Here is an 11,685-nt window from a genome sequence, read left to right as displayed (position 1 = left end):
CAGTCTAGTTAGCTGAAAAAAAACCCCCAGTAGAAATCATCACAGAAATTATAATGTTTTCCACTACAAATACCATTACAAACCATCAACCGTTAAAAAATTAGAACCATTACCAAATGTCCAAGGGGATCTAATGGTCCTTAATGGTATCCACTAGACATAACATGCCACCAGTAGAAGGCAACAAATTACCAGTAGAGACGCAAAGGGAGTCTTATTACAGTTTGCATTAAAACCAATGCAATTCCCATTATAACCATTAAAACCATTAGAAATTCTGTGACAGTTTCTATTGTTTTGTTTTCCCCCAGCAGCGTAGCTAGTGATTCATCTTTGCTAATTAGCAAAGCTAACTTGCCGGCTTGTTTGTAGTCGCCATGTTGCATCTTATTTAACGGCTTTAACCTGGATAAAAACCCTTTAGTTTGATTATTCAGCCCGTTCGCATCAAGTGTCCAAGCTCAGTAGCAACACGGATAGGCGTTAGCTAGCTAGTTTTTTATTTTTAGTTTTATTTTTGTATCTTTATGACGTGACAAAGTTATAGCAGTTTAACTTAAGCGATTCGGTAATTACCAATAGGAGTGAGGGACGATGGGGTGTGCTTTTTTTCCCAACTGTAAAATGCTTTGCTGTGCAATTACAAGACATTTAACATAAAAAAAGAAATGTCTTTTAATTATGACGCTGAAATGTTAAGAAGGAACCGAGTTCCTAAGGATTTTGACCCGCTCCACCCTGCAGATCCTTCAACCATTTAGGAATGCACTTCCGACACTCCTGCCCTCTGTTTGCACTTCTCTTTACCTTGGACGCTGTTTCTGTGCCCTGGGGCGTGTGGGGTGGGGTGTGGTGGAGTGATGACGCAATTCACTCTTGGCTATAAAAAAAAAAAAACAACCCTCAGTGCTTTGTCAGAACAGCAGAGATCAGTAGCCATGGACACGCAGAAGAGCTCCGTTCTCAAAGAAGGCTTTTTGGTCAAGAGGGTGAGTGGTGTTTTTTTTATACTGGACTGATGTGGAAGACGAGTTTAGACCCGATCCTTTTCTTCGCTGAAGTCTCGTATTCCTCAGTTTGCCGGCAGTAACACTTTTACTCATTAACGAATGACGACGTGTACTTTTACCTGTTTACACTTACATGTAATGTTCCCGTTCTCACTTCCACTACAGCAGCTATAAACAGCCTTGTGTTTTTTTTCTCTCTGTCTTGACCGTAATAAGACCAGAAACCTGCATCCTGTCACGTTATAGAAAAACCGCGGCGTTGAAGCGCTGACACCGGAGACTCCTTCCTGAAAAATATGTTAAGCGAACGAAAAACTCGAAAGCACTTCGTCAGATTAACAACGGTAGATGGTTAGCACACTCCCTGCGGACGAGGCGTCACCGTAGAAACGATGATCGCTCGTTAATACGAATAAAGGCCGCGCTCCTGCTGTTGTAGACAGCGAACGATGAATCGACACCTTCTGACCAATCGGAATCCAGAATTCGCCGGCGCTGCGGTATTACAATCACCTCTGTTCATCCTTCTCATCAGGGTCACGTGGTTCACAACTGGAAGGTTCGGTGGTTCGTCCTGAAAGCCGAGCAGCTGCTGTACTACAGGTATGAAGGGGGAAAACGGGACTCGTGCCACAGAGGGAGCGTCCCGTTACGCGGATGTGAGATCACCTGTCCTTACCTGGAATACGAAAACAGGCCGGTAAGACAAAGCGACAGAACCCATACAGTACACAGCACGCTGCTGTAAATGGAAACGATTGTGTACGTAGGATATTTTACTGTTACTCAAAAAAAAAAAAAATGGCGCTCGGGAGTTTGTTTGTTTTTTGCAGCACTTGGACGATTTCAAGGTTCGTTATCCAACACGTGCGTACAGGAGATCGAATGAGATTTATAATGTGTGATCGGTCATTTCGACAGTCTCGTCGGGCGTGTCTCTGGGATTTGTTCCATCTAGTTCGCAGCTGCAGGGTGTTAAAGTTCCACTTATCCAATAAAACGTTGTATTAAACGTCCTGTGTAATTCAGTATTCTGCTCTGACTTGTCAGGAGCACGGTGTACGTGTGCGTGTGTGTGTGTGTGTGTGTGTGTGTGTGTGTGTGTTTTGTAGTTTAGTGCTCGGGCATCACAGTAACCAGTGTTTTTCCGTATCCAAGCTTGTTCAGTAGTTAAAGAGTCAGTCAGTGGAACAGGGACGCACATAGAGACATTACACCATATTTGTTTGAACATGTTTTAAAAAAAAAAAACCTTACAGACCTTTATCCTACAATCTCTAACCTCTAAACTTGTTTCACAACAGATTTAGAATAATGTGTCTTTTTTTAAAAAAAAAAGACAAAACGAAGAGATAGTACGATCGTCGAGATGGTGAAGATGTTTGCAATGCGTTTATGTAAGGAGTCTCCAGTGTCAGTGCTTTTGTAACAGGTGTGTCTGTGTCCCAGCTGGTCCTGAGACTGAAGATCAGCACTTCGGAGTACTTCCTGGAGGCGTGTTCTCGAGAGGAGCGAGACGAGTGGGCCGAGGAGATCGGCGCAGCCGCGAGGAGACTCGGCCCGGTCGACGCTCCGGCTCCTTCTCCGGCCGTCGGGAAATCTTCACGATCGCTCCAGCTCCACAGCGTTAACCTCAGGTGAGGCGGGTTTCGGTCATCGGCGTGTTTATATCATCAGTGCGATGTGATACACAACTACACGATATTCTCAGCTCGGACATCAATCACTCATTTCTATCCATATTCATATTATTATTATGTAACGAGGTGAATTCTGGATTCTGATTGGTCAGAAACTGTGACATCAGTAGACTTGTCTGCAGTCGTGCATCTGCGGATCACGCGCACTTGTTCAGATGTGTCGTCGCTTCTATAGTAACAGCTCGTTCATTTAAGGAAGGAGTCTCCAGTGTCAGGGCTCACTTGAAGTGTTCCGACATCTTCATGACCGGGATATTTTATTATTATTTTATTATTTCGTATGTACGCGTACATTGAAATTTTTTCGATCCTGAAGTGTGTGTGTGTGTGTGTGTGTGTGTGTGTGTGTATCAGTCAGGTGGTGGACTCCATGCATGACGTTCACAGCGGCATTAAGATGAGCAGCCATGTGGAGCAGGGCAGCACCTACATCAACTGCTTCTCAGGTCTGTATCCTTACAACATACAGCACATACACACACTCACACACACACGCACACTCACACGCACACACACTCGGGTATAAGTCGAGTGTAAAAGTTTGCATCATGTTACTTTCAAATAATGAAACCCTGAAGACATTTAATGAATAAGTCCTGTTAATGAGAACCGTAGCGAACTGAGGAACGCGGAGATCCAGGAGATCCTGATTTCCTCCTCCAGAATAAATACAACACAAACTGTATATCATCGCACTACGAATACAAACGATTCTTTTAATCCTGTTTGAAGTGTAAGGTGGAGTATAATAACAGTCTGTTGTGTGTGTGTGTGTGTGTGTGTGTGTGTAGGCTCGGCAGTGGTGGACTGGTTGGTGTTCACTCAGCTGGCTCTGACTCGGGTGGAGGCCGTGACCCTGGCGTCGGCCCTGCTCGATGAAGGCTGCGTGAGAGCTGTCGGCGTGAAGAGCGTCGCCGCCGTGAGGAACGGCGCTCTCGGAGAGCAGTTCATCGACGATTCGACGGCTCTCTACAGCTTCGTACGTCGTGCTCCTGTCATAACGTTCCCGAATGAGCGGATGTGAGGAGCCAGGGCTGTTTTGTTTTAACTATAAATGTGTGTGTGTGTGTGTGTGTGGGACATCAGGCTGCGAGCTTTAAGAAGCGGGGGAGTATGAAGTCGGAGAAGTCCGTGTCTGCGGTGGAGCTGAGTGGAAGAGTGCAGAAGAGAGGATACCTGGTCAAACAGGTGAGTAAAAGAAGACACAGAAATGCCGGCTTTAAATTAGGCTTGAGGATCTAAATCAGACCATCATCATCATCATCATCATCATCATCAAATCTTCACGGTTAGAACTCCATCGTAAGGATGGACTACAGGATAGATCCTGTATCACATGGACAGAGAGAGAACATCATGGGTTACTCACTTGTGAAAATGTGTGTGTGTGTGTGTGTTTGTGTGTGTGTGTGTGTGTGTGTGTGTAGGGACACAATGTTAAGAACTGGAAGGTGCGACTGTTCGTGCTGAGGTCGGACCCAGGTTTCATACACTACTACGACCCAAGCAAGGTGAGATCACTGACGTCAAATACGTCTACGCCTCCAGAGCCGAAACGATTCATCGATCCGCCCCGATCCCACATTTCCCCACACGGCTGCGCCGACTGATAACAATAACATCAAAACAGAGAATAAAACTTTTTAAAAATGGTCACAGTATTAATGAGTGTGAGATCTTAATGAGAAATAGAAAGGCTTACGGAGTTTACGAAGGGTTTTAACAGAATTCTCAAAACAAACCAGTCGGTTATTATATTCACATACACGGACCATTCGGGTACGGACTTCCTTCACGTCGTGAAGGACGATGGTCTGTTCCCGGCTAACATGCAACGCTTTATTTCTTCCGGAGATATTGGAAAACAAGGCCAGGTTTATATGTATCGTTCTAATGCGTTACGGTTTCCGTAGCGACGGCTCATTGGCATTCGCGATTCTCATTCGCGCCACGTGAACGCATTCAAAACCGCGTGTGATTATTGACGCGGTGATTGTTTTCTGCGAATGTGACGTTCACGGAAGGAGTCTCCAGTGTCAGCGCTTTGTATCGGTCTTGTATAAGTTTCGCGACACGTTCGGGACAGAGGAGTTCACGCTTCTTTGTGGGTTCTTAAGCCCGCGCTGCCCCTGAATAACACTTTGAGCTTTGTTGCTATGTTGTTGCTCGCGGTTGTGTACTGACTTGTCTACTTCCTGTGTTCCTCAGGATGACATCACTCCCGCCGGCGGGTTCTCTTTGCGCGGCTGTCTGGTTTCCTCTCTGGATGACAATGGCGTACCCTCAGGTGTGTGTGTGTGTGTGTGTGTGTGTGTGTGTGAGAGTCAACATAATTACAGGTAGATTATCAGTCAACAATATTGCACAGTACATATTAAAGGATGTCCAGGTGTAATGTTCTAGCACAGCGGGAATGTTTTACAGAGCTGTAATGTTTTTTCTGCGTGTCCAGACGGGTCAGACGAGAGGGAGATTACAGCTAAACGATAACGCCGCTGTGTGTGTGTGTGTGTGTGTTTGGTCATGTGCAGGTGTGAAAGGTAAAATCCAGGGGAACTTATTTAAGATCATCACTCAGACGGACAGACATTACTTCATCCAGGCTCCCACACACCAGGAGAAGATGGAGTGGATCGGAGCCATCAAGCAGCAGACGTAAAGACGCGGTTAGCCCGAAAGGCAGCTGACGTCACGGTGCGGTCGAGCCTTTCACGCCCAGATCACGTCCTGCAGGATCGTGATTGTAGCACTGACTATTACAAACCCCCAAATCTATTCAACGCATCAATTCAGAACCGTTAGCTAACAATTCACTGTTTTGTCGTGACACTAGCTACGATGAGAGATGAAAATGCTAAAGACTATTATTTAAGAAAGACAAGACTTATTTAACATTCGTTTAATGGATTTTACGTACAAAACCCGAGAAGCTCTGCAGCGGTTTATCCAGCTCCATGCTGATGGCCTTTGCTAGTGTATCTGCAGCTCTGAAGACCACGATGAAGCTCATCCTGCTGGCAGGACATTATATTCATAACGTTCACGTCCATTTGACAGTCACTAATCGTTTTAGTGGCCGGATGTGAAATCCACTACAGACTGCCGTCAGCTGTTTCTCTAACTTTCTTTAAATTATTCTCACTCTAAGCACTTTTTTTTTTGTCTTCTGCGAAACCCCTTGAATGTTTGCAGTATGTACAGTAATACTAGTTTTATACCGAGCAAGACTTTTAGTGTCAATGTAATATTTTTATCTGCTTTTATACGGATCAGTTATCGCCGGGCACGTGCCGGTATTACCCCGTCATATCACGCGCTACTACATTGTAATGATGCTGTATTCAATCGGAATACGATAAAATAAAGCACTAAACTCATGAAAAAGTTTCAGAGTTTTCTTTTAAAGCGTGTAGAGTAGCGAGGGATGAGAGTGACGGGGTGAAAAACTAAATGGGGGGGGGGGGGGGGTCAAGAAAGAAAGAAAGAAATCAAAAAGATGTTTTATAATAAAACAAACAATTAATGTTGATATAAAAAAATAATGAAAGTAAAAAGAGAGAGAGAGAGAGAGAAAAAAAACTATTAAGTGACAAGAAAAATAAATAAACATAATATGTTTCCTGAGTGAATTCTTTGCTCATACGGAGTTGAAAATATATTTCTATAAAATAAATAAATAAATAAATAAAAAAAAAGGGATTATGTTCACGGTTTGAAATAAAAAAAAAACAAAACAAAACAAAAAAAAAAGAAGTTAAGCAAGAGAGACAATGAAAAATGAAAGAAAGGCATTGGAGAAATGAATATAGAAAAGAAAAAAAACACATCACAAAGTGTTTTCGTGAAAGAAAGAAAGAAACGCTTTCTGAAAATGAATACTGTACTCGTAAGGAGTCGATGGAGGACTGACGGGGAAAATAACTGAAAAATACTGAAACATACGTGTTTATGTGCATGATTTGAAAGGATGGGGTGATTATACACAAGCAAGAGAGGAAGACAATGAAAACAGGAAGAAATGAGAGGAAATGCATGTGCAAAGAAATGAAATAAATGAACAAATACACAGCCGTCCACAAGTGTTCAAGAAAGAAAGAAAGAGTAAAGGAGAAATGAATGTCTTGAATAAATACTGTGCTTACAAGGTGTTTAAAAAAAGTGAAACGATAAAAGACCGAAAGAAAGAAAGAGAGGACCGTGTGAGCTAAAAGCGAAGCAGCTGATTGGTTGGCACAGAGTGACATCACCGGTGGCAGTTAAATATCAAATTTACCAACCTTCTGCATTTACTGCATTTAAATAACAACTTATACTTTAATATTTTTTCAAATATTCATCAGCAATTCCATAACACACCACTTGTTGAAATTATTTATTTAAAAAGATCACTGCGGAAAATAACTAACAAGAAATGTGATCAAAGAGAAAGTGTGAGCTGTGAGTGTAAAGCGACGCCGCTGATTGGTCGGCTCAGTGTGACATCACCAGTGGTTCAAGTTTATGTACAGTCCATTACTGTATTCTAATAAAACAAAACATTTCAAGCTTTGAATCTTTAATTACTTTCAAAGGAATGCAGTTTATAAAGTCGATATTTCCAAAAACACGTCTAAAAGTATATATAAAAAAGCAGTGTAGAAGAAAAAGTGTAGAAAAGTAACAATAATGTTTAAAAAAAAAAAAGAAAAAAAAGAAGTGCGATGGACCGTCCTCTAGTGACAGTGAAGCTCATGAGCAGTAACACGACAACATGTCAGCGCTTTTCAAAAAGACGTTTATTGTTTTTCTACGGAATCAAAATCAAACAAAGGCATCTTGAGAGACGTTTGGTTGTCTTTGTTTCTCGATCAGAGACGTCGATATCGTGTGCCGTGCGTTCGTCATGTCGATGCGAACAGGCGAACTCTAATGCAGCATACGTGAACTTCCGAGTGCGTGTTAAAAGTGTGTATTGTAGGCAAGTGTGTGACACACACACACACACACACACACACACACCACCATGTTCTTTAGCACCATGTAAGATATTGCATCAGAAATCTCTCAGAGAGCTTTCTGGTTAGTCAGGTTGTATTTTTACTACTTCCATGAAGACAGTTTAGCCACACACACACACTCACACACTCACACACACACACACACGCACTTGTCAAGGCACTTCTGTTGGAATACGAAAGAGCCAAAGGTCAAGGTCAAAGTCAAGGTTGTAGCAGGTAGCAGTACATCTCAGAGATTTTCTTTGCCTCCTTTGAAGTAGCAGTTTGTAAATGTGTTGAAAAACAGAAGGTGTGTTATTTAATTAAAAGCGTGCTTATTTAGTCTAACGTAGTCAGGGTTATTGATGATGAATCATACATTCTCAGCTCCTGGTTTGCATCACTGAAACAACGTCCACGTGGATATTTTGGAAAGCAACGTATTCTCTGCGCTTTGGTCAGTGTTGAAACGCCGTCCTTAAATGCTAAACAAACATCTCCTTACAGAAATGTTCAGAATACCACACGGTGCATCCGGAACGTATTCACAGCGCTGAACGGTGAGAAAAGTTTGTTTGAAATCTAAAAATAAAAAAATAAAAAATTTTTTTAAAAAAAGCACACGTACATAAGTATTCACAGCCTTTAACCATGACACTCAAAACTGAGCTCAGGTGCGTCCTGTTTCCACTGATCATCCTTCAGATGTTTCTACAACTCGATGGGAGTCCACCTGCGGTAAATTCAGTTGATTGGACATGATTTGGAAAGGCACACACCTGTTTTTAATAAATTTGCTAAAGATTTCAAACAAACTTCTTTCACGTGGTCATTATGGGGTATTGTTTGTAGAATTTTGAGGAAAATAATGAATTTAATGCATTTTGGAATAAGTGAAGCGCTGGGAATACTTTCCTGAAGCGCTGGGAATACTTTCCGGATGCACCGTATATGATTACGATTACGCAGTTTTAATCTAGCATCTTCTGTATAAGTCCCTCTGAATTAGCCGTTACTATAGAAACGATAAGCGCGTTAATAGACAGCTGTGACTTCCAGCTGCACTACTGCCAGAGCTGCTCTTTTAGAAAATTAACCAACACCTTCTGACCAATCAGAATCTAGAATTTGATGGCGCTGAGGTATAAGATGCGTTACTGCCACCTACTGGTCCGGCATGGCCTTTTACAGAAGCCCTGTGGATTGCAGAGAGAAAAATTTGTTGACATTTTTTTTTTAAACACAGGAGAACAACGAATGTGTTTCCAGAAATATCCATACGTGTGTGTGTGAGGTCTGAGTGTTACACAGGGGTATAGATCACAGTTGACTGGAGCTTTGGAGTATTTTGCATTCTGTATTAGAATCCGTGTGCAGTTTTCCTGACTCGATGGGCAGCACAGAGGGTCAAAGGGAGGGTCTAAAGGGGGGTCTAAAGGAGGGTCATTTACGTAAAAGAACTAAGTGCGTCAATGGTCTGCAGTTATCTTATGAGTGCCTGTGTGTGTTGTTTTTTTTTTTGTTTGTTTTTTTTTGGATGATGACTCCTGTGTTTTCATGCAACTTTGGTGAGCTGCAGATCTCCACCCACGCGCAGGGACGTGAGGGACGCCAGCTGGGTCACTCTGTGTGTGAATCCACATAACGGTTGACCATCCACCAGGATCCGGAACTGCTGGTGTTCACACACAATCTCCATCTGAGAGTGAGAGAGAGAGAGAGAGAGAGAGAGAGAGAGAGATTGTTTAATGTTTAATGCTTTATTTGAATTCTTCCTTCACCATTGCCCATATTGTTAATATTAAGACTGACACTAAGTGCAGTTTCACCTGAATATCCCCAAACCTTACTTTAAAAGACTCTCCAGCAGCAAAAGGGAAGAAAGAGAGGTTGCTTTCCTCCGTTCCCCACTTCCCGTTCAATCGGTAATTACGGATCACGGCCCTTTCCGGGAACTTGATCGTCAGCTGCAACCCCACGTCACCCTCCTGCTCCTCGTCACCTTCTCGAGGTGGGCAGGACACCGTCACCAGCATACTGCACGATAGTCAAGCATTGCATCAGAAAAATACACCCTATTCACTTTTTACTGCACTGCTCTGGGAATTTTTTAGACTATGGCAAAAATGTTTCTCTCATTTCTCAGCAGAAACTTTAAATAAACTAGAATAAATGAACTGTCACCAATTCTAGTCATCCTTCTTTAGTGAGAAATGAGCGGTGGGTGCATTTATTTCCCAAATAAGGCCAAAGCTGCAGAGTATCTCTTTTAACATCTGGCAGAACAAAATCTGCATGGGATATGCTTTTTCCCCCAGGCTGGCACTGGCGCCATGACTGGGAATTACAGAAAGAGCGACTCCAATGTGCTCCTGTGTAAAGGATTTTCCAGACTGTCCAGCACTGATTGTGTGCGAAGTGTGTGTGTGTGTGTGTGTGTGTGTGACATTGTACCTTCTTGGCTGTTTGTGAATGATGCCCATCACTATGATTCTCATAGCAGGACGCATACCTCCTTTAATCTGACCAACATAATCCTTCTCCTGCACACAGAGACGTACATGGATGGAAAAGTAACCACAGACATTTAACACTAGCAAACCACTAATATTCATTAGCCGAAATTGAAGGGGGGGAAAAAAAAGATGCTAGAAACAAATGGCTGAGAAGTAAAGCGATTAGAAAAGCGAAAGGGGAAAACACAATTTTGTACATAAACAGAACAGGTGCAAAAGTATGAGCTTTGCTCTCAGGTTGCCAGATTTGTTTCAGTTTTCAAAAAATGAGCCAGCAAATAAGCAGCATCTCATGCCCATAACTGACCAAGCAAATAACAGAAGCAAAAAAACATGAACGTAAATTTTAATATCAAATAAAAAAGAAACCACTGATAATTAACCAGCTGTCTGTGTGGTTCTTCCCATGTTCACATGGTTCTTCTCTGGGTTTGGTGTAACCGAGTGTGAGTGTGAATGTGTATGTGTGTGTGTGTGTGTGTGTGTGGTGTCCTGAGATGGACTTATGTCCTATCCACGGTGTATTCCTCACCACTCATGCACAGTGTTCCCGGGATAAAGTGCTTACCATCATAAACCATCGACCGATAACAAATCATTCACAGCACAAAAGAATCCAATACATCCAATACAATTCAAATCCAATAACCAGTAACCATGCTCATGAATAATCACTGAACAAATCCACAATAAAGATCAAAGGAATAGCAAAGATCAGGGAACAATCATGAATAAATATGATAATAACCAATCATGGAAAACCTGCATTCAAATCTAATACCCTGTAGTGGATAACAGATAAACAATAAGGACTCAACAATCAAACGAACAGAAACAGTAACCACAATGCTAATCATCAATGATGTGGAAATAAAATGCAGGAAAGCAACAATACATTAATAAACAAAAGCCCGCTGCGCTTCCGGAATAAAAGATTTCAAAATAATATATATTTATATTTATATTTATGAGTGACCCAGTGAAAGTGCAGTAATGCAGCGGTGCTATAATCAGCTAACACCTTGTGTGTGTGTGTGTGTGTGTGTGTCTGTGTGCTAATAAAGCAATTACATCGCATTGTAATGTGTGGAATTGAGCACGGCACAGAAATACTACTGAATGAAACACTTACACTCCGCGGTGTTGAGTCAGACATGCTCCCTTCTGTCCAGTCCTCTCACTTATAATAATACTGATAATAATTATTATGTAGCGTTTAAAGCCCGCGTTTAAACTCCGCCTCGGATACCGTCTCACTGGCACACCCGCGTTCCCATGGAAACCGTCTCCGTGGAAACGCGACCGGTCGCTGGGACGACACGCTGCAGATTCCAAAATCTATTTCGTGCTTCAAGCATAAAAAAAATGCAGTGAGCTCAGTAGACCTCCAATTGCTTGGCTGGAGATATTATTATTATTATTATTATTATTATTATTATTATTATTATTATTATTATTATTAGTAGTAGTAGTAGTAGTAGTA

General features: G+C 42.1%; 2 protein-coding genes across 2 annotated transcripts; one reads left to right on the top strand and one right to left on the bottom strand.

Annotated features, from left to right (window-relative positions):
- Nucleotides 1–884: 884 nt before the first annotated feature.
- plek2 (pleckstrin 2) lies at nt 885–6,274 on the top strand. The gene is made up of 9 exons (XM_017464880.3): nt 885–989; nt 1,546–1,710; nt 2,460–2,647; nt 3,065–3,156; nt 3,502–3,689; nt 3,797–3,898; nt 4,138–4,221; nt 4,919–4,997; nt 5,242–6,274. Exons 1-9 carry the CDS (start codon nt 939–941, stop codon nt 5,367–5,369), a joined length of 1,077 nt encoding a protein of 358 aa, XP_017320369.1. The 5' UTR covers nt 885–938; the 3' UTR covers nt 5,370–6,274.
- Nucleotides 6,275–7,468: 1,194 nt separating this feature from the next.
- On the bottom strand, nt 7,469–11,551 carry si:ch211-10a23.2 (GLECT and Gal-bind_lectin domain-containing protein). Its single transcript, XM_017464017.3, has 4 exons — nt 11,335–11,551; nt 10,141–10,229; nt 9,537–9,723; nt 7,469–9,385 (listed from the first exon to the last, which is right to left on the bottom strand). The coding sequence occupies exons 1-4, from the start codon at nt 11,356–11,358 to the stop codon at nt 9,242–9,244; spliced, it is 444 nt and encodes a 147-aa protein (XP_017319506.1). The 5' UTR covers nt 11,359–11,551; the 3' UTR covers nt 7,469–9,241.
- Between the last annotated feature and the right edge of the window lie 134 nt (nt 11,552–11,685).

The sequence above is a fragment of the Ictalurus punctatus genome, chromosome 3, assembly GCF_001660625.3.
Source record: "Ictalurus punctatus breed USDA103 chromosome 3, Coco_2.0, whole genome shotgun sequence".
Classification (NCBI taxonomy): domain Eukaryota; kingdom Metazoa; phylum Chordata; class Actinopteri; order Siluriformes; family Ictaluridae; genus Ictalurus; species Ictalurus punctatus.
This window is presented reverse-complemented; position numbering and strand designations above follow the sequence as displayed.

Coding starts and splice junctions, on each gene's coding strand:
- plek2 (XM_017464880.3), top strand. CDS start 939: ATGGACACGCAGAAGAGCTCCGTTCTCAAAGAAGGCTTTTTGGTCAAG. Junction 1,711..2,459: donor TGGAATACGAAAACAGGCCG/GTAAGACAAAGC, acceptor TCTGTGTCCCAG/CTGGTCCTGAGACTGAAGAT. Junction 3,690..3,796: donor CGACGGCTCTCTACAGCTTC/GTACGTCGTGCT, acceptor GTGGGACATCAG/GCTGCGAGCTTTAAGAAGCG.
- si:ch211-10a23.2 (XM_017464017.3), bottom strand. CDS start 11,358: ATGTCTGACTCAACACCGCGGAGT. Junction 10,230..11,334: donor CTGACTCAACACCGCGGAGT/GTAAGTGTTTCA, acceptor CTCTGTGTGCAG/GAGAAGGATTATGTTGGTCA. Junction 9,386..9,536: donor CTGCTGGAGAGTCTTTTAAA/GTAAGGTTTGGG, acceptor TCTCACTCTCAG/ATGGAGATTGTGTGTGAACA.